The 26,879-nt window shown below is 42.6% G+C and overlaps 6 protein-coding genes across 7 annotated transcripts; 5 read left to right on the top strand and 1 right to left on the bottom strand.

The window, feature by feature from the left end:
- On the top strand, positions 3,485–5,116 carry LOC8085440 (probable membrane-associated kinase regulator 4). The gene has a single exon (XM_002456554.2). The coding sequence runs from the start codon at positions 3,757–3,759 to the stop codon at positions 4,957–4,959; it is 1,203 nt and encodes a 400-aa protein (XP_002456599.2). The 5' UTR covers positions 3,485–3,756; the 3' UTR covers positions 4,960–5,116.
- Positions 6,668–10,606, bottom strand: LOC8057765 (ankyrin repeat-containing protein NPR4). The gene is made up of 4 exons (XM_002458683.2): positions 10,401–10,606; positions 9,894–10,295; positions 8,599–9,011; positions 6,668–7,857 (listed from the first exon to the last, which is right to left on the bottom strand). The coding sequence occupies exons 1-4, from the start codon at positions 10,420–10,422 to the stop codon at positions 7,024–7,026; spliced, it is 1,671 nt and encodes a 556-aa protein (XP_002458728.1). The 5' UTR covers positions 10,423–10,606; the 3' UTR covers positions 6,668–7,023.
- LOC8085441 (putative pectate lyase 21) lies at positions 12,459–14,002 on the top strand. The gene is made up of 4 exons (XM_002456555.1): positions 12,459–12,642; positions 12,755–13,317; positions 13,410–13,478; positions 13,724–14,002. The coding sequence occupies exons 1-4, from the start codon at positions 12,459–12,461 to the stop codon at positions 14,000–14,002; spliced, it is 1,095 nt and encodes a 364-aa protein (XP_002456600.1).
- Positions 14,108–16,508, top strand: LOC8057766 (caffeoylshikimate esterase). Its single transcript, XM_021456328.1, has 9 exons — positions 14,108–14,119; positions 14,780–14,812; positions 14,898–14,991; positions 15,089–15,121; positions 15,228–15,374; positions 15,475–15,605; positions 15,761–15,898; positions 16,075–16,173; positions 16,257–16,508. Exons 1-9 carry the CDS (start codon positions 14,108–14,110, stop codon positions 16,506–16,508), a joined length of 939 nt encoding a protein of 312 aa, XP_021312003.1.
- On the top strand, positions 18,281–20,449 carry LOC8057767 (caffeoylshikimate esterase). Of its 2 annotated transcripts, none has more exons than XM_002456557.2 (9): positions 18,281–18,377; positions 18,463–18,495; positions 18,614–18,707; positions 18,814–18,846; positions 18,954–19,100; positions 19,201–19,331; positions 19,436–19,573; positions 19,753–19,851; positions 20,015–20,449. In XM_002456557.2, the coding sequence occupies exons 1-9, from the start codon at positions 18,375–18,377 to the stop codon at positions 20,291–20,293; spliced, it is 957 nt and encodes a 318-aa protein (XP_002456602.1). In that variant the 5' UTR covers positions 18,281–18,374; the 3' UTR covers positions 20,294–20,449. The 2 variants fall into 2 exon arrangements, with proteins under 2 accessions (XP_002456602.1, XP_021313339.1); XM_021457664.1 differs by having other exon boundaries at positions 18,814–18,822.
- Positions 23,068–26,862, top strand: LOC8057768 (UDP-glucuronic acid decarboxylase 1). Its single transcript, XM_002456558.2, has 7 exons — positions 23,068–23,691; positions 24,215–24,362; positions 24,459–24,538; positions 25,435–25,518; positions 25,603–25,677; positions 26,099–26,191; positions 26,280–26,862. Exons 1-7 carry the CDS (start codon positions 23,143–23,145, stop codon positions 26,466–26,468), a joined length of 1,218 nt encoding a protein of 405 aa, XP_002456603.1. The 5' UTR covers positions 23,068–23,142; the 3' UTR covers positions 26,469–26,862.

Below are 26,879 nucleotides of genomic sequence, written 5' to 3' on the forward strand. Positions count from 1 at the left end.
TTATAACTCTCTCGTTTTTTTTTTGGAGAAAATTACAACTACCGTGCCCATATAAAAGATCAATCAGGAATTCAGGAGCCGTGAGCCCGTGACCGTGAGGCCGCACCCACCACCGACAAAAGTCGGTGAGCCCGTCGGTGCGGTCCTGAGGCCGTGTGCCCGCCCGGCGGCTCGCGTACCGCAGATCCGCAGCGCCGACGAATTCGGCTGCCGCCGGAGCATGGACCGTGCTCATCAGACATCAGGTACGTGGCCCACGGACCGGGCTCATCAGGTACTTGGGTCCTGGGCTTCCCCCGCTTGTGCATTTGAGAAGGGCCTATGGGATGCTTATGCTTATGCTTTGGAGCGAGCAACTGAGTGCGGTCCGAAGCTCCATTTCTTTCGGTGGGCCTGTGAATGGATCGTGCTTTGAGTCCTGTTACTGAAAGTAACATCGTAGTGGGCAGCATGTTGGGTGCTACTTTGTCTTGTGTTTGTTCAGTATAAAGATTGTCTATTTAATTTATTAAATTACATTAAAAAAGAATCGTGGGTATTTATTTAGAGAGCCATTCTCATCTTTAGTTCAGTCTGCAGAGAACATCTCCTGACGGCAGCATGCTGTTCCTCCTGGTGGGTTTCAGATCTCGCGCATCATTCTCAAAAACTCGAGTACGATTGTCAAAGCTGATAGTGGCATGTACGTAGGCGAACCAAATGTATCATTTACAGTACTTCCACGTTTTGTTCATCGACGTTAGGTGCGCCAACCCTACCTGGCTATCTGACGCGCTGCCGGGAAATTAGCAATTGACTCTGTGGTTAAATGACACGGTTAGTTTTGCCCATGCATGGTATAGTTAAGCTAAAGTTGGAGTTGATAAGACTCGTGCATTTAGCATTTTGCAAGAACGATTTGGATCTGTAATATGGTCACTGTCGGTGATGCTAGAGCTGCAGCCACAGGTCGTGTTATTCCTTTTTCGTTTGGCGCAGCTAGTCCTGATCAGGGGAAGGATCTAGAATTGGGATAGAGGGGGGGCTAAATAGTGAAGCTTTAGAACTAAAGCTATAGATTAATAATAATTTGAAGCTAAATACTATTAATTTAAAGACATAAATCAGGCAAGGGGGGCTGCAGCCCGGGCAGCCCAACTCGTGGATCCGCCCCTGTCCTGAAGAAAAGTCCAAGCTAAGCTTAACTGAACCAAACAGTAGTGGGACGATACAAAAGGCCAGTCTCTTATCGATGTTTGTAGCAACGCAATCCTTTCGCGGAAGCACGAGTTCAGTGCGAAGCAGTACAGGTAGCATGATGTTGGTGCGTGTACCATACTGTACAAACATCGATAAAACAAGTCTCCATAGCTGCCACTTTCCATAAAAATAGGCATTTTTTCCCTTGAAAAGAGGCATTTGTTCCATTCGTCTAGAATAAGTTATCTTCCATGCAACTAGTTCAGTCACATCGCAGCATGTCTGCTGTACAAAGCAATCTTGCCGGTTTTTGACGCGGTGCGCATGAACCTTGCTCGGGTTAGTGGGGGTTCATGGTTACGCACGATGCATCATCCAAAGGTTACTGCTTAATGCCATAAACAACACGGAGTTATCATGATAGTTAGAACCTGGAGAGACAAGCGGTCAAAATTCAGCACGAACTTTCCGTCCTCAAGTTACTAGAGAGACCCAGAATTGCTGCGAGAACAGAAGCTTTGTGCTTCGGTTCCAAGTCTGGAGACGCGGCAAAGAACACCTCGAGCTCTGAGACCTTTCAGAGGCCGGGCCCTCCTTTCCAATCTCTGACTCTGTGTATGGCGCAAAAAAGAATTGGACTCCCACCACGAAGTGTCTGGCAGTGGCACCTGTGGCCTGGAACGGGAAAACAAAATTCAGTACATACAGTTAAAGCACCTTGAAGCTTGTTAAGCTACTGTGCAAGATAAGAATTAAGATAACAACTACTCTAGCCTAAGCTAATTTAGGCTTTACACTGTCGCCTATCATGCGCAATGAATCTTCACGTACAATCATGTCAATTGCAGCATGTCACTGAGCTAATAAGAGGGATGGTTATGAATTGCGGAATTTGGCAGGCGTGGTGCACTATTTCTACAATATTCCCGAGTGCTAAAAGGTTTGCAGTGGCAAAGCATGGCTCTTTTTCAAGTTTGGTACGTTGGTCTTCAAGACGAAGGAAAAAAAAAAGAACTTTCCGAGTTCCAACCACCGGCAACCAGGTAACAGTGACTGCAATTGAATTCATATATATACCTTTAGGCCTGCAATTCAGCGGACTAAACCCTTCGGGGTTGTAAACTCGGTACGGCGATTAGTGTGTTAGGCACTTGATCCACACCTAACCTAGCTAGCTGACACCCCTTTTCTAATTAGCTTTCACCTGAAAAAGAATACAGACCTACAAGATGTCAATGTGTTAGGTTAGATGATAATATCTTGGGTTAGGGCTGGGCTGATGTTATTCCTTGGATATCTTTAAGCAATTTGTGGAACGTTGCTTAGTGCTCTAGCTGGTGCTAAGGGTACAAGGGATATAAAACAGGATCAGAAACATATTATAACATCTGCAGCAAGTGAGGTCACTAATAAGGACCATTTTGTTTGCTGAAATGTGCATACACTTAGGCTCTTTTGCTTCAGCAGGTTCCTGAGCTGCACAGAAAATGAAATGAGTCAGTGAGTGGTTACAACCAACCAATGCCTTTAAAAATTTGTGCAAAGAGAAAACAAGATAGAAACCCCAAACAAGTCCAGTTAGAAACATCATAAGTTTAGACAGATTCTAATATTCTATAATGCACAGAGGCCTCGATGAGAGTTGATGCATGCGCAGTTGTCAATAATTACACCAAACTCCAATGAGACAAAGTTGACAAGGGATCCCAGGAATGGAACGGCATCAACAAGCAGACCCATAGAAACAAACAACACCCAGCCGCGCACGCTCAGTTTGGACAGGTAACTTAAACAAGGGGCCTAATCTCTTGCACCTGATGTCACCCTCACACTTCCAAAGGTTGACATAAAGATCGAATAAACAAATGGCACCTTGCTCCATGTTTTGAGGGCATGCGTTCTCCCTTTTAGATTTAAAATAGAGCACTCATACGTAACAAGGTCAACCACCAAAATATTTTACCTTTGCAAGAAACTCATCATATTTCAGTCAGATTGTCTCATGTGCAGTCCCACAAGGTCTGTCTTGTTTCTTTTAACAAGAAGGCCTTCAAAATTTCAACTTTCAACCCAAGCCATCATCAGGTAAACCCAACAATTTGAAAACAACTTTCAACACTTACTTCAAAGAATATGAAGCTTCCATCCAAGTGCACCTGTCCAGTTAACATGCAGACCAAGTGGTGTGAAGGCCCCACATCAGCAGGCATTTTGTAAATAATTTATCGGTAAAAGTGATCGCCTCGTAAGCCTAGCTCTTAATGGTGGCCTTGTAAGTGTAACCCTACACATCCAAACAAAATTAGTAGCTTCTGTCATGAAAAGAGGAGAAGCATGCCAAGGAAGGAATAGTAGGTGTAAAATAACCTAATCACATAAAAGCACTGCAGCCATATAGATCAATAATAGAGAAACAAAGTTGTTTCACAACACGGTGCTGTATTACTTATAGCCGCGACAGAAAGAGGATTAGATGCAAACAAAAGGCAGATCATAGGGGCACAGATAGGTCCCTTCGTAAGAAGTATAAGGCAATTTATAAACCTCTCTAGCGCTACAGGGATTCTGCTTTAAAGCATGCGAAACCTCTTCCACTCCCTTCCTAAAACACAACAACCACTTCTGCCAAGACCAACCCAAACCAGAAAACACAAGTCACCAAACACACAAAGCAAGGCAAGAACAATGGCAAAACATAGCCCCCAAATCCATGACCAACCACTCCAAGAAGAGGACTACATAGACATGGATCTGAGCTCACCAGCAGCATCAGAAGCAGCCACCACCACCGCAAGCTTCCTCTGCTACAACAGTCCCATGGCAGCCTCGCCACAACACTCGCGAGAGTTTGAATTCCACATGTCGGCTCCACCTGACCTGTGGGAGCCCGTGGCATCCCCAGCAGATGAGCTCTTCTACAAGGGCAAGCTGCTGCCACTCCATCTTCCACCACGCATCCAGATGGTTGAGAAGCTACTTGAGAGTGCAGCTGAGAAGGGCTTACTTTCAGCAAGCACTGCCCCAGCAACACCGTACCAGTCATGCAATGTATCAGCAGCAAACTCATGTTATGCCAGTGGTGAGCTCAATGCAGAGTACTACTTCCATGAGTGCATATCCACTGGTAGTGATGCTGCCGAGGAGGAGGCAGCCTGTGAGAAGAAGCCATGGTCCAAGAAGCTCAAGTTCATCAGGCACCTCAACCTCGGCCTCAAGCTCAAGGCATCAAAAGCTTATCTGAAGACAATATTTGCTACTAGAGGAGGGAATTCAGATGACAAGAATGGTGTACCTAGAGCAAATGAGTTGTCCAGTGCACAGTTCAATACCTGGAGGAAGAACCCATTTGGCCATATCAGAAGCAAAAGGTACATAGCCTCACCCATCAGCAATAGCACCACAGTAGAAGGCAAGTTTAAAGAGGACGAGTGTGGCCATAGAAGATCCTTCTCCAGCGTCATTATCCGATACTCATCATCAAACAAGACATCCTCTGTTTCATCATCGTCATGTTCTTCGTCAAATTCATCATCCTTCTCAATCCCAAGCTCAAATGACTCTGGTGTTGGACCAGTGCTGAGGAGGAGCAGCAGTGCAAGTTCAGAGATGGACAACCCAATTCAGGGCGCAATAGCATACTGCAAGAAGTCACAGCAGCTCGCCTCGGTGAGGAAGAGTGCAAGCGACGCAGGATTCCGTTTCATGTCATCATCAGCATCAAAAATAGCAGCAGAATCCGAAGACGCTGAGGGTATATTTGAGCCCGAAATACAAATGTAAATTCAATGTCCCCCAAAAATACTGTACTCTTTTGATCTTGGGCTCTCTGTAGATATGATATGTCTGATATTATTGGCCTTCAGAAATATCAATGTAAGCAATTTCTGTTTAAAGACAAATATTGAAGAATTCCCTTGATTTTTATTTGTCTTCAAAATTGGGATGTAGCATTTACTATTTTCTCTGATCATTGTCTTTAGCCACATTCATGTGTTGTGACCAAAATGAAAGGTGCTAGGGCACAGCTAATTATTTTTTTAGTTGGTTGCAGACTTGCAGTTTATACTGGTTGTATATATTCACATCTATAACAGTTTCTAATTAAAGCCTACGTGATTCCTGTTTCGTGGACAGATCACAAAAACCATACTCTTGAAAGATATAGCTGTAGTAACTATGCAAGATCATATCTTTACATTAGTTCAAAATGCCCAACTTGGACAAAAAAAACTTTTCTGGAAATTGGACATCATCAATTGGCCTCCATATTAAGATATACTATTAAGAAATACCATGCATTCATGTCAACTAAGGAACACACAAATGTTATAGCAGTGGCCTTATTTTGAGAATTTCAAAAAGACACTGTAGCCTACACTTAAAATGTATTGCAAGAAACATTAAAATTTTAATATAATAATAAATAAGCATCAAAATGTTACATTTCCACTTATTTGACTCAACTTTTTTTTGCTGAAACAGTGAAGGCTTCCTTTTCTTCTACTAGTTATCAGTTCGGATTTCGAATTTCTCCTAGCTTGATTATCCTGAAGTATCAATGAATGTTCATTGTGACATAAACAGCAGTGTAAAGGGTTCCATCACAAGTTAGGTAGGTCAAGGACACTATACAACAGAGATGAATTTCTAGGATAGATCTAACAGCCCCAGCTGTCTATCTCTGCAATAACTCTGTTTGCCCTGTGATTTTGTGAGTAAGTTGGAAAATGTAGTTCTATTTGTTTACTCATCTTCGGGAACAAGAAAGCTGCAGAGCAATGGACAAAATCAGCTTTATTCCATCATACGTATTGAATTTTCAACTCAGCGGTTTTCCTCATTTACATACCTAGCAATGCTGAAACTACAATAACAGATCAGATATAATAATATCAGCACAGGCACCACGGATTGTCATTAAAGAATCATGCTTGCAGAATCTATCCCAAATCGAAACAAAAGAAACACATTCAAGGGAACACTACATTCCTTAACTTCAAAGCAGAACATATACTGATGAAATGGCCTAATGAAGACAGGAATCCTTAAACTAAGAGAGCATGTTGACAAAAGGCAGGGCAAGATTAAAGCAAAAGGTAAGCAGAGCTATCCACTACATTGATGATGTTGAGCAATGTTAGGACTGAAACATAATAGGGCCTACTTTACACCTGCCTACCTATTAAGCACCAATATCATTTGGTTTCCAAGATCCAACCATGATCACCAAATACTCTCTAACTTGGAAATAAACTCTTGATTTAGCCCAACAGGTTATTTGCTATGTCCTACAGTGGCAGTTTAGAACAACATAACATGTTAAAAACTTGCTGCCTAACTAATTAGAAGGAACTAAAACCCTGTCAAGACCTGAAGCTGCATTGCCAAAGTAAGGTACCAAGTGCAGAATTAGGAATGAAACATAGGAGCACCAGGATAATAATTGAGACTTTGAAGCAGCATACCAAATTACACACAGGTGAACACACATTGAATGACCATGGCATTACTTATGCAATCTGGTAAAGGGGAGTTGCACATAACTTAAAAGTACTTTAAGGCTCAAGTATCTAGAATCGGCCCTTGGCTTGAGCTTTAAAATATGAACAATCCTCAGAAGGTAAAGCATAGAAGCGACTCTCAGAAAGAAAATAAATCTGTAACTCACATGTACAACAGATTGAGCACATTGGGTGCCATCAAATTCGTCAACTGCAGGAGCCTTGCACAATGGGCAAGTTCTGTGTGGTTTTGTTGTTACTGGAGAAATTGTACAATCAACAAATAATGTAAGCAAGCTATTGTATCTGTTAGTACATACTCGACTCCAGAGACAAACACTCTTTACAAGGCATATACTGGGTTAAGTTCAGTATCTGAGAGCTCAGTATGATCATACCAAGAGCTTGAGCCACTTCTTCTTGACATCTTCTCCTTTTTTCTAATCTTCCTTTGGCGCTTTGATTTCACCACATAGTATGTCATAGTACCAAGTACACCAGCCATTGTGACACCACCTATCAAAGATACCAATATTGCTGCCCACTGGAAATGGCGGCCTAGCACAATATAGCAGGAGGCAATGAAAGATATTGTAGTACAAACCGATGCTATCCACATAAGTTTGTTGATCACCTCAACAACCCTTCGCTCAGACTTGGTTTCTCCCCTGACAACTGTTATTTGAACTACGACCACTGCCAATGATGTAAATAGAGCTACGGCATTGAAGATGAAGAATATCTTAAAGGATGTAGCCTGAACAACAACGGCAAGTCCATTATTGTCATTTCCACCAGGCACGGTGAATATAGCTGCAAAAGCAACTGTTGCAAACAGCACAGCAACAACAGTTACAGAGTTTGTAGCATTGTTGATGCCTTCTCTGTGCAACTTTCTGAGTTCTTTAGCAATGCCATGAACATTTTTGTTGGTTTTTCTTGTTTGCTCCAGCTGTGTGTGGACATCTTTCTTTATCTCTGTCACTGTCTTCCTTAGCTCATCTCGAGGCTGATTCAGCTCCCTAGATCTGAGTGCACCATGTTGAGATAAAATATCCTTAATTTCACAAGACTCCTCACATACTGGCAACCCTTCAGCTATATCAAAGGCAGTCTTGTGGTCTCTGTTCAGTGCATTGACATGGGTATCTGGTAGCCGCAAAAGAACACTAACTATCTGTAGAAGATAAGACAAAGAGAACATAAGTCCGACAGAAGTTGAAATGTAATAGCTAAGTTAGGAGCGAGTAATTGTTTATCATATCAAAGTATCAAACAATCTTATGTATGCTGTGGTAAAATATGACTGCTTTGAAATTTCAACAATATGATTAGCAAACTAGTGAGACTCTACTCTAGAGCCCAATTTTGCACAAGATGTTACTTGATGCAACCTAAGAAAAAATTTGCACATTTTGTGCTAAACTATTTGATCAGTCTGAAGAATATTTTGGTCCTGATGTATTTATTTGAATGATAAATCCACCTGAAAGTATAATACTGACTTTTCAGGTCACTTGAAGACGTGGGAGGTGACCACTGGCAATTGGACTTGATATGATTCAAATTTCAATGCCAGTTTTCCCGAGACAAGTAAACCCTAACTGATTGTAGATGATTTAGCAGTGAGGTATAAAGAGTATGTCAAATTATTTTAATTTCCGGATATGAAATAAACCTAGGGGCTGAGCCAGCTGGCCTAGTCTGAGTAGCTATTTTATTCAGGGGATTTCTTCAAAACTGGAAGAAAAGTGTGGATGCTTGTGGAACAATGCGTATGATTGTCTAATAAGATAAGAACGGGGAGAAAACAATGATTGTTAATAGAGATGAGCAACTATCAACAAAAACATGCACATATAGTTTTCTGCAGATGGAGCATCAATTTAAAAAGTATGTCATTATCTATTGTATATACCTCTGCTCTTTTTTTTCTTGTTGCAACATGCAAAGCTGTGTTCCCATTTTTATCTGGTAGCATTACAATTGCTGGATCAGCATCCACTAGGGCTCTAAGAACATCACAGCTTGTTCCCTTTACGGCCATATGAAGAGCTGTTTGACCTTTCTTGTCATTTCTTCTTGCTAACTGAGGATCCTTCTCAAGTAGCGCTTTGACAATTCCAATATGTCCCTGTCGAGCAGCAAAATGTAAGGCATTTTTTCCATTATCTCTGGCCATTTCCACCAATCCAAAGTCATCTTGTTCCAGCAACAGTTCAACAACTTCAATATGGCCCCTCATAGCTGCTGATATAAGTGGAGTAGTATTTGCAGGGCCAAATGTTTTGGCAAGCATCCTATCATGATGTAACATTTCCTGCACAACAGCTGACAAACAAGCACGCCTACTTGTTAGGACAATTTGCTCCAATGTTAATACACCAAACAGGTGACATGAAGATACTTTTTAGAGTATGTCAACATATAGGGAATATACAATCCTAATTTTCCTGGATATAAGAAAATATAGGTTATATTAGCTTCATAATTACCATGCACAAATTTGCTCCAATGGCCAAGGGCCACAGTTTGATGTTCCTATGGAACTAAAAACATTTCCTACCATCCCAAAAGTCCCAATTCCAAGTCGCTTACACACAAAACTTATAAGAAAAACTACTTCATAGCAATCTGTCTCCAAAAGAGCCAACTGTTTTTCAGAGTGGTTACTATCTGAATTCTAAAGTACATGGGTCTTTGAAGAGTAATGGTTTGGCTTGAAAGTGCACACATATTGAGGCACTGAGTTCATAGGTTAACAAAAGGGTTAGTTTTTTATCCCTTCGTTAATGGATACATGAACAGATAATCATAACAGAATTATCTATAAAATAATGAGAAGTATGTGGTTGTGTCTGGCCATATGCCCACATGCTCTATGTTTTGTATCATAGTATTTGTTGCCTAGAAGCAAAGAAAACATTAAACAATATCATTTTCTCACCAGTACTGTGTGCTAGCTGCTAGTATGTGCATAGCACTCCGATCAAAGTAACCAGATGTGAGATGTTATCATGCACTGTGCAACTACTACTATTTGGTTCAAACTTAGAAGAGGCTATTTACTTGTCAACTGATTTGCCAATTGTAGCATAAGTTATCCGAGAAATTTCTTACTGATAAACTCGCAGTTGCAAGCTCAATTCTCCAAGTGTTATGCTAAATAGATACAACAATTGTAAGAGAGAGCGCTAAAGGATAGACACTCACCATGACGCCCTTCTCTGGCAGCGACGTGCAGCGCGTCGTACCCGGACCTGTTCTTCGCGGCCAGGCCCTCGGCGTCGAGGTGCCGCAGCAGCTCCACCACCACCTCGAGGTGGCCCCTCTCCGCGGCGGCGACGAGCGGCGTCTCCCCGGCCTCGTTGGGCTCTGCGGCCACCGCGCGCCGCGCCGCCTCGAGGTCCTCGGGTCCCTCCCCCGTGGCGGCCACGGCCGCCGCGGCCACAGACAGCGCGCGGCGTAGCGCCACGGCGTCCCCGCCCCGCGCGGCCACGTGGATGTCGGTGTCGTTGTGCCGCCCCGTCACCTGCCGCACGTACCGGCCCCGCTTCCCGCTCCCCGAAACAGACATCACCTTCGCCGGGCGTGCACCAGACGCCCCACCATCCTCTGCACAGAGAGCACCCCCAGGAGAAATCAGTCAGCACCATGCCGCACCAGACGCTAAGCATCGAACACTTGGTCGACCACCACTCCGTCGCCCGCCGGACTCACCCTCGTGGATCTCGAGCGACATTGCGAGAGGCGCAACTGGGGCCCCGTGGAGTGAAAGGGTTTCCGAAGTAGGGTTTGGCGGGGCGCGCGCTTTAAGAGGAGTGAGCAACCGCGACCCGCGAGCCGGCCGCGGCGGCGTCGTCAAGGAGGAAGGCGGGAGGAAGGTGCAGTGGCCGGGTGGGGGAGGAGGAGGAGACCGAGACGGTAACGTCTACTTTGGCATTTTGGGGAGCTTCTGTGGGGAGGTTTTGGTGGGGTACGGGCGGGAGGGAGCGGAGGAGAAATGGTGGGGCCTTCCGGCCAGCGACCCGAGGTGGGCGCGACTGCCGGAATGCGGAAGCTGCGCGGTGGCTTCGAGGACGAGGAGTGCTGTTCGCTTGCGCTTTCACTTGGAACGTCGACGTCACGAGAGTCCAAAGAGGATGAGTCCAAGACGAAGAGTTGGAGACCAGTTTGTCACGTCCTCTGTCACACCCACACCGGGAGTTCATGGGCTCATGGCACGTTCCGTCTTGTTTTATCGATGGCGATCAACATGCCGTCCTTCACTTAACATAGTATTGACGATATAATTGGGCGACAGAATAATTTGTTGAGAATACGAGACACTGATCGATTGGTAAGACGACGACCAGTTAGTCCACAATGCAAGACGCTGATTGGTAGGTCGTAGACATGACCATACACTCAATTTCACTGTTTCTACTAGTATAGTTTCTCCATTTCAAAATACTACCTCTGGTTCGTTTTAACTGGCCACAATAGGAGGCGTATTAAAGTTTTGAGGGGACATTTTTTTACTCAGCTGGGTAGCATGGCAATTAAACTATTTAATAGTAAAGCCTTGCATGCATGCATGGTCAGCATCAAACAGCCACTAGTTTCGTGGGAGATGCGTTGGTTCGGCGGCACGGACGCTTAGGCCTTGTTTAGTTTGCAAAAGTTGTGGGTTTTGGCTACTATAACACTTTCGTTTTTATTTGACAAATATTGTCCAATCACGGAGTAAGTAGGCTTAAAAGATTAATCTCGCGATTTACAGGTAAACTGTACAATTAATTTTTATTTTCGTCTATATTTAATACTCCATGCATGCGACTAAAGATTTGATGTGACAGAGAATCTTGAAAATTTTTGCGAACTAAACAAGGCCTTAGTGGTGAGGCTGAGTTAATACGAGCGTGTCGTTTGGTATATTTTTTTTATATCTAAAATCAAGCTCCTCACGCTAGTTAAGGCCTTGTTTAGTTCCTGAAAAATTTTGCAAAATTTTTCAGATTCCCCGTCACATCGAATCTTTAGACGTGTGTATGGAGTATTAAATATAGATAAAAATAAAAACTAATTGCACAGTTTGGTCGGAATTGACGAGACGAATCTTTTGAGCCTAGTTAGTCCATAATTGGACAATATTTGTCAAATACAAACGAAAGTGCTACTATTTCTATTTTGCAAAATATTTTGGAAGTAAACAAGGCCTAAAATGGACTGGAGCAAGTAATTATTATTCTAGAAACAACTTTAACTAAATATATAAAATATTAATATTTATTATACAAAATTAGTATCGTTGAAAAATATTTGAATCTAGTTTTAACAAATTTATTTAAAAACACAAATATTATATGTATTTTCCTTAAATCTAGTTAAATTTATGACACAAAAAATGATAATTATATTTGAATTGAGGGAGTATACTATAAGCACTGCAGATTTTGGTGTCACGAGCAAGCGTCGGGCAAATTCTTGCGGCCGTGAGCCGTCCGGACATCCCCAGAATGTTCGCTTTTATGGCTAAATATACTATTCGTTAATATTATAAAAAAAATACGCTGCACGCACGCGTGAAAAATAACGAATGGAATCGCTAACTTCAGGAATTTAATAAGGAGGTGGATGAATAAATGGTCTCTTGGGCCGGCCCGGAAACGCCTTCACCGCACAAATCACAACGGCCCAAGCAATTAAGTCCAACGACGGTTTCGGCCTTGCGCTCCTCGATCGATAAATACCGCACCCGCGTATTGCTGCTCGTCCCCGTCACTGAACATCGCCATAATGGCTCCTCCTCCATCCGACGGACAGCTTGGGAGCGAGCCGACGATGGAAGATACCAAGTCTCTTCTCCCGTACCGCACCGTGGACTCCTCGCTGCGCGCTCTGGCCGGGCAGGCCGAGGGCTTCGGCCGGCACGCCATCGGCGGCCTCCACGGCGACGTCTACCACGTCACGAACCTGGACGGTACGTGCACCTTAACTTTCCCTTCGCCTATGCACTACTCCCGTAGTCCCGTTGTTCATCTAACAAGAAGATCGATCGGTTGCTGTGCCACATTGACACGCCCGAGTAGCAGATGACGGCCCCGGTTCCCTCCGAGAGGGATGCCGACGGCGCGAGCCGCTATGGATCGTCTTCGACCTGTCCGGGACCATCAACCTCTCCTCGGGCGTGCGCGTGTCGTCCTACAAGACCATCGACGGGCGCGGGCAGCGCGTGAAGGTGTCCGGCTGGGGCCTGCAGCTGAGCGAGTGCGAGCACGTGATCGTGTGCGCGCTGGAGGTGGAGGGCGGGCGCGGGCACGACGCGGACGCGGTGCAGATCAAGCCCCGGTCCAGGCACGTCTGGGTGGACCGCTGCACGCTGCGGGACTTCGACGACGGCCTCGTGGACGTGACCGGCGGCAGCACGGACGTGACCATCTCCCGCTGCCACCTCGCGTCGCACGACAAGGCCGTGCTCATCGGCGCCAGCAGCGCCCACGTCGAGGACCGCGGCATCCGGGTCACCATCCACCACTGCTTCTTCGACAGCACCAGGCAGAGGCACCCGCGCGTCAGGTTCGGCAGGGTGCACCTCTACAACAACTTCACCAGGGACTGGGGCATCTACGCTGTCTGTGCCAGCGTTGAAGCACAGGTAAACAACAGAGTGGATTCTAATTTGCTCGTGCATAACTGATTCTGAAGCACCACCAGTCAGTCTTTCACTAATAATCTGAGCTACCTCAGATTATCTCCCAGTGCAACATTTACGAGGCAGGAAAGAAGAGCGAGGTCTTCAGGTACAAGGAAGAGCAGGTAATAATTAGTATTCCCTCAGTCCCAAATTATAAGACATTTGACTTTCTTGACTCTAAGTTTGATCATTCATTTTATTAAAAAAATTTATACAAACACAGTAAAATTTAAGTCATTCTCGAATAACTTTTATTAATAAATCAAGTCACGACAAAAAAAAGAGTGATATTTTACACAAATTTTTAAAACGGTCTTTTTTTCTCTCTCAAAAACTGAACCGGAGTTTGATTTGGTGATGGATGCAGGCAGCAGACAAGGAACAAAGCGCAAGGGGGTACATCAGGTCCGAAGGCGACCTGTTCCTGAATGATGCAAAGCAGCACGCTGCTGCTGCTTCAGAATCAGACGCTGCAAGAGATGAGCCATGGGACTTCAAGGTCCAGGACTCCTACGAATCTTGTTCGGTCCAGCCCGCGTCAGCGGCGCTCAAGGTGCTCCTGCAGAGCTACGCCGGTTGGCAGCCGGTTCCGCTCCCGGCAGACGTTTCTCTTACAGAAGTTGACCCTGCTGATGATACCGCCTGAAATGTGACTCACTGCAATACTCTACTACACTTTTCTTCTTTTTTTTGCTACGGAATACTCTGCTTAATTTAGCTAAGAATACAATAATAGCGTATCCACAGTACCATGCTACTCGCTGTAATAGTACATCGGATGAACAGATATGATCAATAAAGTAAAATGGTTCTTAAAATATCTGAATCCTGAGTACATCGCATTTCTTTTCTCACCAAATCTGTGGATCAAGTTATCTTCCAATTGGATTACTGGAAGAAGATCAACAGGAAGGAAACCGATAATCAATAGTGCTACCTGAATTGGACCAAGGGGGTTCACCCGTTCGTAGATATTCTGTATGCACGCTGTTTTCCATGCTGCCGAGGTTTATTTTAGCCGGTTGCAGTTTTAAGCACCTTGTTTGAAAGGGACCAATGCTTCCATAAGCACACAAGTATACAAAAACCGTGACCTTCAATTGGCTTGATCCAGATTAAATAATCCCTTAAGCAAAAGGACTTGGAGTAGAGGATTCTCAGGGTTCCTTAGTTCTAAAGGCAACCTTTACCTGTGCTGGTAACCGAATTCTGTGTTCAATGGGCAGTATAAATGTTATGTGCAGGCACCTGTCATGTTAAGTTCACTAGTTGTAAAGCCATTCCGAGGGCATAGCCATGGTATGTTCAGGAGCATTCTACTCGAATGACTTGTACTATAATCTACATCTTATGGTTCATCTTGAAGTATCATTTCAAAAATGGTTCATCTTGAAGTCTTGATTCTGTTACGTGATATTTGTAGGATCACCAAAGCGAGGATGTTAAGTACGAAGAGGTTGGTTCTTTTTACCATAGCACTCTGGTCGTGGTCACCTTGATGGCCATTCACTTTTGCTGAGATCCTCACTTCCCACATGCAGGAGTTTATTGTGAATTCCCGGGGCAACGAGCTGTTCACTTGCAGATGGACACCACAGAATTGTCAGCCAAAAGCTTTGATCTTCATCTGTCATGGTACCAATGCACACTCTCCCTCTCTTAGTTCAGCCAGTTTCCGGCACAAAATCAAGCATACTAGTTACTACTATCGCTCTTGATTTATCTTCTGCAGGAATTGCAGCAGAGTGTAGCATATCAATGAGGGGTAACAATACCATCTTCTAAAAACTACTGATTTGACTAGTATTGTTGAATAACAAAGATGGATGAAACATAGTACTAACAGAGACAAGCTGCACAAAAACATACAGATACCGCGGCTCGATTGGTGAAGGCAGGATATGGTGTTTATGGGATAGACCATGAGGGTCATGGCAGATCATCTGGAAGCAGGTGCTACATACCAAACTTTGGCTACATCATCGCAGATTGCTCCAGTCATTTCACAAGTATCTGCGGTATGAACTCATACTGAACGCCATTGTTGATTTGTTTCATACTGACGGGACATCTAAACTTAAGATACAGATACTGAACCATGAAAACACCTGATTTCAGAGAAAACAGAGAACAGAGGGAAGAAGAGGTTCCTGTACGGCATTTCCATGGGCGGCAGCGTGGCTTTTCTCCTCCATAGGAAGGCACCGGACTACTGGGACGGTGCCATCTTGCTTGCTCCTATGTGCAAGGTCTGGTAGCACAGCAAGAAGATATGGTTTGCTTGCTTTCAGTTTCCTTCTCAAGCCTGTGGCATTGGCCTATTGGGTTTGTTTTGTACAGTAGGAGCACTTTTATTGCTGTGGTTAGTCTGACAGCTCAGTTTTGTGATCATATATGATATCAGATCTCTGATGACATGAAGCCTCACCCAATAGTGGTCAGCGCTCTGAAAATGATTTGTGCTGTTGCGCCTAGTTGGAAGATCATACCTACACCTGACATCATTGACAAAGTCTGCAAAGACCCAGAAATGAGAAAAGAGGTGGAGATACAAGCTTATATTTACAGTTTTCTTTAAAAAAACTTATATTTGTGCAAAATAGAAACTGAGGATATCATGAACTAGTCCACTGATTAGTGATTTGTACATAATTATATACTTGAGTTGGTATGTAATACTAGGGATTTTTTTTCTTCCTGATTTAATTTTATGTACAGGTTCGTTCCAATCCGTATATATACAGAGGAAAGCTCCCCCTGAAAACTTGTCATGAACTCCTGATGGTCAGCCTAGATATTGAGAAGAACTTGAATCAGGTAATTCCCCGTTTTCCGTCTTCCTGGTTAGGAAACTACTCTACTGTTCCAAAGCATGGTTAATATTTCTCAGTTTTTATTAGGTGACGATGCCATTCCTGGTCCTGCACGGTGGAGATGACATCGTGACCGATCCTTCAGTCAGCAAGCTGCTATTCGAGAAAGCATCGAGCAAGGACAAAACCTTCAAGCTCTACCCTGGGATGTGGCATGCGCTGACAGCTGAACTCCCTGACGACGTTGAGCGTGTGTACGCTGACATTATCACTTGGCTAGAGGAAAGAGCGATTTGTACAGCTAGTGTTTCAAGTGCCACATCACATGTCAGAGTCTAAGAGATGTTTTGACCTGTGTCCAAAATCACAATTCCATTCATACGGTCGTTCGCTAGTTTTCAATCTAGTGAACGATCCACGTCGGTCGCCCACCCTTCTCCCCCCACTTTCCTTTCCTTAACGTTATCATAAAAAAAGCAAAATATTTATTTCAAATTACTATAACTTTTAAATGATGTATCTATTTTTAATTCCATCTATATCGGTGTGTTCAACATGACGAGACGAACAAAACTAGATCCCACTTCTATATGTTTCGAAGATTTTTATTTCTCTAGTAGCAATTTATGTATATTAACTTATAACATATAAGTTATATTGCTAACTTATTCTGCAAGTTATGCTGCTAACCTATTCTGCTAACTTGTATTGTATAACTTTTGTTTGTGTATAATAACTGCATAACTTTCTATATACACTAGTGTATCAGTTGTGTAACTTATGTACATAAGTTGTATTGTGTAATTTATGCCTCCCTTTATTTCAAATTATAAAATATTTTGATTTTTCTACATATATTGATTTTGCTATGTGTATAGATATACAGTTGTGTCTAGATGCATGGTAAATTCAATTTAGAAAAGTCAATTACATTTTTCATGGCTATGCAGCGTAACTTAGTTCATTAGATTTATTGTACTGAGTTATATATCTAATTCCTATTTTTACGTATAGGCTACTAACTTACGAGATTAAGTTAGTGTACAAAGTTATATAAGTATCTTGTGTTTTTCATGTGCTGCATGCTAGCTAACTTATTTGTCTAAGTTACTATTAACAGTAATGCATCTAACTTGTGTTTTGTATTTGTTATTTTAAATTTTATAATTTAATTATTTTACAGATCTACGAATTGAAGAAACAGATGTTGAAATTATCACTGCACAAGTTTAAAAAGCAATTATTTTATCTTGGTTTTCCAAGGGTGCATCATCATTTCTATGGAATGTATTATGTAGTATAAGTTGTAAAAGTTACTTTTATTTCATCCCTCCACCCTTTTATAAACCCTCTTCCCATTTTCCAAATGTTTAGTTTTCCAAAAAAGAGAGAAAAAAACGACTCTTCAAACCTAAAAGAGAATGCAGGAGAACGACTAAGTTAGCAATGTTGAGCTATTCCTCGAACTTATGTTGTCTAGAAGCACTTCTAAGTTAGTACTGTTAAGTTTACCGTGAAGTTATGCTTTTTAATTCCGTTTATAAGTTATGAGCACATGCTTCTTAAAAATTTTAAAATATTTAAGAACGAGTGATCCAACAAAAAAAAAGTGAAAAGAGAATCAAATGCCTCGAAACAGAAAGAGAAACAATTTCCTGTTCTGTCCATAAATAGAAAGTAACATATGCATTGTCCAAAAAAGAAAAGAGAATGGATGTCGGAAATTGACCGTTGCTTTCATTTCCAATGAACGTTCGTAGAATAGTGACGTCGGTCCAAAATACTTTTCTGTATCATATCTGAAATCACCTTTTCTAATTCACACCTGACGATGTCGAAGATCAGAAACATGCGACACCTGTTCCCGTCTTATCATTTCCCAGCGCTTTCACCAATTTTCTCCTGCATGGGAAGCTTCCACCATCGCTTTCACCAATTTGAGTTTGATTCCTGTAAGGTGTTCGCTAGACCGATTTTTTCTGCGAAGGTGGTAAGAGGAGAAAGCTATACGTTTCCTTAGTGCTGAAGACTGATTTTTCTCTGACATTTAGAGACCAGTGACCAGTCCTCGTTGACATCTTCTGCTGACTAGTAATTGTCTTCAGACAGGTGTAGTATATATATGCTGCAGCATCCCCTCTTGTGCTGTTGTGCACATTGATCGCTAGGTCATAATCATACGGCATTCAGAAAAAAATATTTCGCATGGTATCTTCAGAAACAATCTGCTCTTGTTTCTTCATGTTTCTTTTGCCTCCATGACTCTTAGCAATTGGTTTTCTGATTTCTGCAGGCTCAGTACAGAGACAATATCAAGTATGAAGAGGTTAGTCCTACTGCAACTCTCTTGGGCAGTTCAGTTTGTAACAAGGATCCTTTATTTTGATTCCATCGGACATTGGTGTAGCAGTATTTGCTAACATATTTCTGCACAATCTGGGCAGGACTTCTTTGTGAATTCACGAGGAAACAGGCTGTTCACCTGCAGTTGGACGCCGAGGAAATCACAGAGCAGAGCTCTGATCTTTATCTGCCATGGTACAGACGTCCCCTCCTTATTAATCATTCACTTTGCCCCCTGGTTATGGTTTGATGAAAACAAAGAGTAAAACTTCTTTTTGTGTTTGTGGCTGAATTTTGCTAGGGTACGGAGGTGAGTGCAGCATATCCATGGGAGGTATACCTTCAGTTTCATTCACTTTCATGTTCTTTTCATCAATGAAAACCATGAACTCTTGACATGGCTGTTAGGATGTATACTCACAAACTTCCATAAAAATACAGATACGGCCGCTCGATTAGTACACCGTGGCTATGCTGTTCACGGAATCGACCACGAGGGCCACGGCAAATCTTCAGGCTCGAAAGGCTACATATCGAGCTTCAGCGACATCGTCAGAGACTGCTCTGACCATTTCAAGAGTGTCTGTGGTGAGAATGAAGCTGTGAATTCCAGTAGTTATGTATGCAAATCATAGCTCAGCATGGGATCTCCACTATTTATGTGTTAACATGCACATTGCATTTCCAGAGAAACAGGAGAACGGGCTAAAGAAGAGGTTCCTCTACGGCTTCTCCATGGGAGGAACCGTGGTGCTTCAGCTGCATCGGAAGGACCCTCTCTATTGGGACGGTGCCGTGTTGCTTGCCCCTTTTTGCAAGGTATTCAACTCATTTCAATGGACTAAGTCTCCTGCCTAGAATTTTCCCCATCTGACTATAGTCTAAAGACTGATGCTTAATTTGTTTCACATGATATCGATCAGATGTTCGATAACATGCGTCCTCACCCGATCATCGTCAGCACACTGAAGATGATCAGCACCGTTGCGCCTAGCTGGAGAGTCATCCCTGCCATAGACATGATTGACAAAGTCTGCAAAGATCCCCAGTTCAAGAAAGAGGTAACGAAGAACAAACATGCGAGAATAATAATCTGACACTTTAGATTGTGAAATTCATGCTCCTCTTTATGGCATTTTTCATTTCTCCATGAGGAAAGCATGTTGAAAGCATACACTCTTGAGATGTTGAACACGTATTCAACGCTCTTCCCTGCCTGAATTAGTGAATTCGTGTGCAGATCCGTTCCAACCCGTACATGTACAAAGGAAACCTCGCACTGCAAACAGGCCGCGAACTCCTCTCCGTCGGCCTAGACACCGAGAAGAACCTGCACGAGGTGAGTTCCTCGCCATCTGTTAGAGTTAGGCCACCACACACCACATGCAGCATTGATTGATAGCATGAATAATCTTGCCGCTGAATCGTTGATCATGCGATTTCTGCTATACTACTTTTCAGCCATCCAAGGCAACATCTCACAACTGATCATTGCCTGGCAGGTCTCGTTGCCGTTCTTGGTCCTGCACGGCACTGACGACGTCGTCGCTGATCCTTGTGGGAGCAAGCTGCTGCACGAGAGGGCGTCGAGCAGGGACAAGACACTGAAGCTGTATCCCGGGATGTGGCACGTGCTCATGGGCGAACTGCCGGAGGACGTCGAGCGCGTCTTCGCCGACGTGATCTCGTGGCTCGACGACAGGGTGGGCGGTACAGCTACCGTTCCCGGCGGCATGGCAGATCGTCATGAGCTAGTAGAGTGTAGAGATGCAGTAGAATAGAACACAGGCCGGTTGTAAATAAGTTACAAGGATGTATTGAGCCTTTCAAGCATTTTTTTGAACACAATAGGCTAAATATTCTATTCGTTCCCAAAGTTCAAATAAAAAAAGTTGTAAACGTGGCCGAGCTCTAGTGCTATACAATTTCATATAATCTGTTTATCTTCATCTAGCCTGAAATGAAAAGGTTACGTTTTTAAGATAACCTGCACAAAGGGAATTTTTGCCAACTAAATTAACGAAATTTTAGAGCCCATTTGTTTGGGCGTTTTGGAAGCTTTTGGACCTTTGACGGCGCTAACCAACAGCAGTATCCACAGACCACAGCCGCTGGTGGGTCGATAAAAGGGAAGGAAAAGGGTGGCGGCAGTTTGCACGATTTTGCTTCAGTCTGACGGAAAGACGTTATGTTATGGCCGGTGCCGGGACAGCGACATGCCGTCTTCGTCTCGCAAATCATGCACGCTAATTGTCACTCACGGCCTTGGTTTAGCTTGTAATATAATCCTGAAGGTTTTCAGATCCAAATCTGCAAGGGCGCACTGACGTCCGAGTACGTCCGAGGAACACGTATACATTGGAGGGTGAAGTGTGAATTGAATAATGCAAGATGCAACTGCCGGGGCCGTGCATGGGTCAGATCTGAACTTCTAAATTACTATCTGAACTGAACGAGCGTCCAGCACTCCAGCGAGTCCCCTTCCATTGCCGCGAGAGGTTTTGCATTTCGCACCTTGTGCGCCTCGTTTTTAAGCGGAAAATAACTCGATTCTCTCGATAGTGACCCTGTAACACAAATTAGGTTCATCGCGTACGTTTGCAGTAGACCCGTGATGATTAAGCAAAACAAAATAGTTCGTGCAAAAGTTGGTTCATCCAATGCTTTAATTAGGAAAACCATCACGAGATCATATGATGAAAAGTTATGGAATCCAATACTGAGGATTCATATCATATTTTTAAAATACTTTTGCTCTCATCTTTCCTGTAAAGGCATGTTTAGAACGCAAGAATTTCACATAAATCGCGCAAGAATTTCACAGGAATCAATTTAATTTTATAGGAAAAAAACCGAAAGAATAGCTAGCTCGAGTCATTAAATAAAATCCCACTGGTGAAATCTCTTATCTATTCCTTTTATTTCGTCATGTCTCACAAATAACCAGTGCCATCGCTAAATAACTTGTGATTTTATTGGACAACTCTTTGTTCCAAATTACAAGACGTTTGGGTTTTTAGATGTATAGTTTTTCTACACATCTACACGTTATATGTAAAGTCCATGTATTTTAAAAGTCAAAATATTTTACTCTATCTATTTTAAATTATAAGATGTTTTGAGTTTTATATATATACTGTTAATATATATATAATATATATTTAAATATGTACAAGAAAAATCATGTATCTAAAAAGATTTTTATATTTAAGTTAATTTGCGTCATGTTCTTCAGCACTGCTTCAACAATATTTTTCAATAAAGAAATATTATTTTTCTCTTATAATAAATTAGCATTAGTAGCAACCAAATTTCAGCGAAACGAATAGAATGGTATGTGTGATAAGCCCTCAAATAAGAGGGGGAGATAAAAGAAGGTAACTCAAATCGAATAGTTAAGTACTCTCTCCGTCCACGAAATAGTCAATTCCTAGAATCCGTGTCAGTCAAACTTTTTAAAGTTTGACTAACTTTATAGAAAAGAGTAACAACATCTATGATATAAAATGCACATCATATAAAAATATATTCTATGGTGAATCTAATGATACTAATTTGATACCATAAATTTTAGCATTTTTTTTCTAGAAAATTGGTCAAAGTTTTAAAAAATTGACTTAGGACAACTCTAGAAATTGACTCTTTCGTGGACGGAGGAAGTAAGTTTAGAAAGCTATTCCATAATTGAATTTCAATAAAAAATACTTATAGTCTCTTAACAAGACATTCTAAAACTTAAATGACAAAATTTTTATGCTGATATTTTTTTCTCAAATAAGTATGTGATTTGTGTATTATTGTATTTAAGAAGAAAAAATATATAATACAAAAAGATTAAGGACTACATAATGAAAATACACAACAGCAAAATTCAGAGCCCGACGGTGCTAACACTCGACCAACGCCCTCAATCCAAGTGCTCCAGTGATCAGCATCAATCTAGGCTGATGCTAAAACGTTACGAGAGAAAAACACTGTCTCTTCGCTGACTTTAGCAGTAGAACATGATTAATTTAGAATGTGGGAGTACAGTTTAGATAAGAGAGTAGGGATTAGCTGTGAGATATTTGTCAAGACTCAACAATGCAAATTTCTGATAATACTCGTACGTTACACTGACTCGTTTAAAAAAGGTATGACGTCGCGTTGTCTGATATCTCATCCTCATAAATGAAAACCAGAGAGCAGGAGTATTTGCTAACACGACTGTAGCTTTGTTTTGTTCTAAAAAAATTTTGCAAAATTTTTAAGATTCTTCGTCATATCAAATCTTACGGCACATACATGAAACATTAAATATAGATAAAAATAATAGCTAATTACACAGTTTACCTATAATTTGCGAGACGGATCTTTTGAACCTAGTTAGTCTATGATTGAATGATATTTATCAAATACAAACAAAAATGCTACGGTGCTCATTTTGCATAAAAAATTGGAACTAAACAAGGCCTATATAGTTGATCAACGAAAAATGCAAATCATCGGAGGGCCAATTCGCAAGGAACGAAGAAAAATGCAACCTTGCACTGTTCCGCTCGTTTCTTCTTCACCCCCTGCCCACCTCCCACACTAACCCGGTCACCAACCACGCACCCGCCTCCGCTCCGCCTGGCCGCGCTCTCCCGCCATGAAGCAGCTCCACAAGTCCTCCCCCACCCACGCGCCATCGTCGGCGCACGCGCCGGCTCCCAAGGCCGCCAAGCCGGCGCGCCCCGGCCCGCGCTCCTGGATCGGGTATGTCCTCCGCGAGCAGCGCCTCCTCTTCGTCCTCCTCGGCGCGCTCATCGCCTCCACCTTCTTCCTCCTCCGGCCCTACCTCTCGCTCTCCCCGTCCTCCCACCTGCCAGATGCCCGCCCGCTCTTCTCCTTCGCCGCCCGCTCCGGTGTCCCCGCTGGCTTCCGCCCGCCGCCGCGCCGCGTCGTCGTTACCGGCGGGGCAGGGTTCGTCGGGAGCCACCTCGTGGACCGGCTCCTGGAGCAGGGGGACAGCGTGATCGTGGTCGACAACTTCTTCACCGGCAGGAAGGAGAACGTCGCGCACCACCTCCGGAACCCCAGGTTCGAGCTGCTCCGCCACGATGTGGTCGAGCCAATCCTCCTCGAGGTCGACCGGATCTACCACCTCGCGTGCCCCGCGTCGCCCGTGCACTACAAGTATAACCCAATCAAGACGATCATATCCTTCATGACTGGATCTCACCGTTTGATTTTGCTTACATTGAAAGCTACTTGTTCTGATCCCATCGTCCTCTTCTCTTTTTGTATTTTTGGTGGTGGGTGGGTGGCGAACGGATTAGTGTCAGATATGAAATGGAGCAAAATTGGGGATCCCTAAGGAAGGATAATGTTCTGTTAGATGCGATCACCCAGAATGCAGCATCTATATGTTCTTAAACTGGATTTTTTTTTTTACTTTCTTAAAGCAGCCAAAATTTCAAAGCGAATATGGCTAAAGATCCGTTTAGATAAAGATCATTTGCTTGCTCTGGTTTAATTGAATACAGTTCGAGATTGGTAAAGGATGCTTTGCTGTAGATTTTTGAAATAATTACTTCTGATTCTCAGTATATGACTCCAGTTATATGCACGTATATGAGGGGAAGGTTGTCACCAATTTTTGCATCCTGTGTCCATTCAGTATCCATATAAATGTTTTGTGTTTCTTTTGTCTCAAATTTGCACTTCTTAACACTTTTTACAAGACAAATGTCATGGGAACTTTGAATATGTTGGGTCTGGCAAAGCGAATTGGTGCAAGGTTTTTGTTGACTAGCACAAGTGAAGTTTATGGTGATCCCCTTGAGCATCCACAGAAGGAGTCATACTGGGGGCATGTTAATCCTATAGGTAAATGATGATGTTCTTTCCTAGTTATTAAGCCTCTTAATTCTGTTCTATATGTCACATTTCAACTTCTGAAATTCAATTTCTTATCTTTTTCAGGTGTTAGGAGCTGTTATGATGAGGGGAAGAGAACAGCAGAGACTTTAACTATGGACTATCATCGTGGTGGTGGTGTTGAGGTAATACTCTGGTCTTTGTGATCAAATGTGGTAATATCTTGTCATTGGGCAGTATTTTACATATAGGCTATTGAAGCCTTTATGGTGCTGTCTAGTTCTACACGTGACAACGTTAACGTAAAGATAACGCTTCCCCGATGGTAATGGGAAGGGAATCACTACTTTCTGTTTTTGTTTGGTTCCGGCCAGGATAATCGGTAGGTAGTTCTTTTTCTCGTTGTGGCATTACCAGACGCGAGCGCAAGCGCTTACCGTCCGCATTCGAGCGTAAGCCGCGCACTGAAGGCCCGTATCCGATTCCCCTGGCAACCGATCACAAAGTTCGTCTAACACGGATCTAGTGGCAGAGCTGGGGATCTTTCGTGACTAGGGCCAATATTCTGACCCACCAGCAACGGATCACATGCTAATGGACAAAAGTAATGCTAGTATATAGATTTAGCTGAAAAAAACAAAGGGATTACTCTACTGTTTTTTCTCACGCCTAGGGCCATGGCCCTACTGGCCCTAGCCTTATATCCGCCACTGATCAGATCACATCACGAAATGTGACAACCAAACAACGCCTATGTTTTTTCATTTACTTAAGTGGCAAAATAAGGGAACTCAATGAAACACAACCTAAACTTCTTGATGTATCATGACTGATCTATTAGGTTTGGCTCTTAATTATTGAAAATATATGGAATGATGTAGGTTTGTTATGGATGGATTATTGTGGGAAGCTAGCAGCCTTGAACAAGTTACGACTAATATGATTCATTGTTTACATTAATATGTTGTATATACAATCTTATTCAATTAATCTTCTGGTGGAATCAAACAAAATACTGCAGCTCTTTATTAGCTTTAAATCGTTATCACTTCTTGAATATGTTTTACTAACTTGAATACAGGTGCGTATTGCACGCATTTTCAATACATATGGTCCTCGTATGTGCCTCGATGATGGCCGCGTCGTCAGCAATTTTGTTGCACAGGTTTGTTTGCTACATACTATGGACTCTATTTTTCGTAGTTGTGATTTATTATGCATGTAAGCATCCATACAATTGTCCTTGCAGGCACTGCGAAGACAACCGATGACAGTTTATGGTGACGGGAAACAAACTCGAAGTTTCCAATATGTTTCTGATCTGGTAAGCACTGAACAGTCTTATTATGCATTTTGGTGTGTGAACTGTGATTGTTACCTGCGGATCTTCTGTGCTGCTGTTCCCTACTGCAATTTCACTGGGCAACACTCTCTTCTCCAGTTGCATATCTTAAGAATTAATACGAAATGTACAGAACTTTGTTATGCTTCTTTCTACCATAAAGTTTTTTTTACTATTCAGTCCAAGATTTATTATAATAGATTGGCTGCAGCAATTTTCTAGAGGCACCAGGGAATTAGCCATTCATATTGTTGCCACTTATTTACAATTTGGAGAGAGAATATTCTGCGACTAATATCTTGTTGAGCTTTGTTTATACATATGAGATGAATGCTCACCCATGGCTTCACATACCTTTGCCTCTTATTTAAGTTGTTCGTAATCCTGCTCCATATGTTCTTAGGTTGCTGGGTTGATGGCTCTAATGGAGAGTGATCATATTGGTCCTTTCAACTTGGGTAACCCAGGAGAGTTTACCATGTTGGAGCTAGCACAGGTTTGTAGACAATCTGTTTTTTAAAAAATATATATCCTTTTTTGAGTGCAATAAAAATGTGCACAAATGACAAACCCACCTTCCCCAGGTTGTGAAGGAAACAATTGACCCAATGGCAACCATTGAATTCAAACCCAATACAGCTGATGATCCCCATATGAGAAAGCCAGATATCACCAAGGCTAAGCAACTGCTACATTGGGAGCCAAAGGTCTCTCTCAAAGAAGGCCTTCCGCTAATGGTAAATGACTTCCGTCAAAGGATCTCGGATGAGTAATCAAAGCAATCCTACAATACTGGTGACTATTTTGAGTCTGAACGATGCTGCAAATACAGTCAGAAGCTCTTCACCGATTGGAGCCATGCAGTACAATGTACTGTGTACACAATAGACTGTAGAATCACACAGGCCCCATTTGGAATGTGGGGATTCCATAGTATTTCTACGGGATAGTACAATTTCTGTGAAATAGCTGATAAGTTCATGGGAAGTTCGTATTAATTTTTTTTGTATCTTGGTGAGTCAGAACAGAAGCAGTCAAATTATTTTTTGTGCATGTGTGGGATTCCAGATTTGTGGGTGGTGAGAGATAGGATACAATGCTGTATTTCAGGAGCTTTTGTAACACGGAACATTCATCATGTGAAAAATGTAATTGAATAGTTTGCCAGCCCACTCTTGTTTTTG

The sequence above is a fragment of the Sorghum bicolor genome, chromosome 3 (assembly GCF_000003195.3).
Source record: "Sorghum bicolor cultivar BTx623 chromosome 3, Sorghum_bicolor_NCBIv3, whole genome shotgun sequence".
NCBI classification, from domain to species: domain Eukaryota; kingdom Viridiplantae; phylum Streptophyta; class Magnoliopsida; order Poales; family Poaceae; genus Sorghum; species Sorghum bicolor.

Bases quoted from the DNA above. Each gene is read 5' to 3' on its own strand.
- LOC8085440 (XM_002456554.2), top strand. From the start codon at position 3,757: ATGCGAAACCTCTTCCACTCCCTTCCTAAAACACAACAACCACTTCTG.
- LOC8057765 (XM_002458683.2), bottom strand. From the start codon at position 10,422: ATGTCGCTCGAGATCCACGAGG. The intron at 10,296-10,400 runs GTGAGTCCGGCG...CTCTCTGTGCAG, and splicing joins GTCGCTCGAGATCCACGAGG to AGGATGGTGGGGCGTCTGGT. The intron at 9,012-9,893 runs GTGAGTGTCTAT...CTTGTTTGTCAG, and splicing joins TGCCAGAGAAGGGCGTCATG to CTGTTGTGCAGGAAATGTTA.
- LOC8085441 (XM_002456555.1), top strand. From the start codon at position 12,459: ATGGCTCCTCCTCCATCCGACGGACAGCTTGGGAGCGAGCCGACGATG. The intron at 13,318-13,409 runs GTAAACAACAGA...GAGCTACCTCAG, and splicing joins GTGCCAGCGTTGAAGCACAG to ATTATCTCCCAGTGCAACAT. The intron at 13,479-13,723 runs GTAATAATTAGT...TGATGGATGCAG, and splicing joins TCAGGTACAAGGAAGAGCAG to GCAGCAGACAAGGAACAAAG.
- LOC8057766 (XM_021456328.1), top strand. The intron at 15,122-15,227 runs GTAACAATACCA...AAAAACATACAG, and splicing joins GTGTAGCATATCAATGAGGG to ATACCGCGGCTCGATTGGTG. The intron at 15,375-15,474 runs GTATGAACTCAT...ACCTGATTTCAG, and splicing joins TCATTTCACAAGTATCTGCG to AGAAAACAGAGAACAGAGGG.
- LOC8057767 (XM_002456557.2), top strand. The intron at 19,101-19,200 runs GTGAGAATGAAG...TTGCATTTCCAG, and splicing joins CCATTTCAAGAGTGTCTGTG to AGAAACAGGAGAACGGGCTA. The intron at 19,852-20,014 runs GTGAGTTCCTCG...ATTGCCTGGCAG, and splicing joins CCGAGAAGAACCTGCACGAG to GTCTCGTTGCCGTTCTTGGT.
- LOC8057768 (XM_002456558.2), top strand. From the start codon at position 23,143: ATGAAGCAGCTCCACAAGTCCTCCCCCACCCACGCGCCATCGTCGGCG. The intron at 23,692-24,214 runs ATATCCTTCATG...AACACTTTTTAC, and splicing joins ATAACCCAATCAAGACGATC to AAGACAAATGTCATGGGAAC. The intron at 24,539-25,434 runs GTAATACTCTGG...ACTTGAATACAG, and splicing joins ATCGTGGTGGTGGTGTTGAG to GTGCGTATTGCACGCATTTT.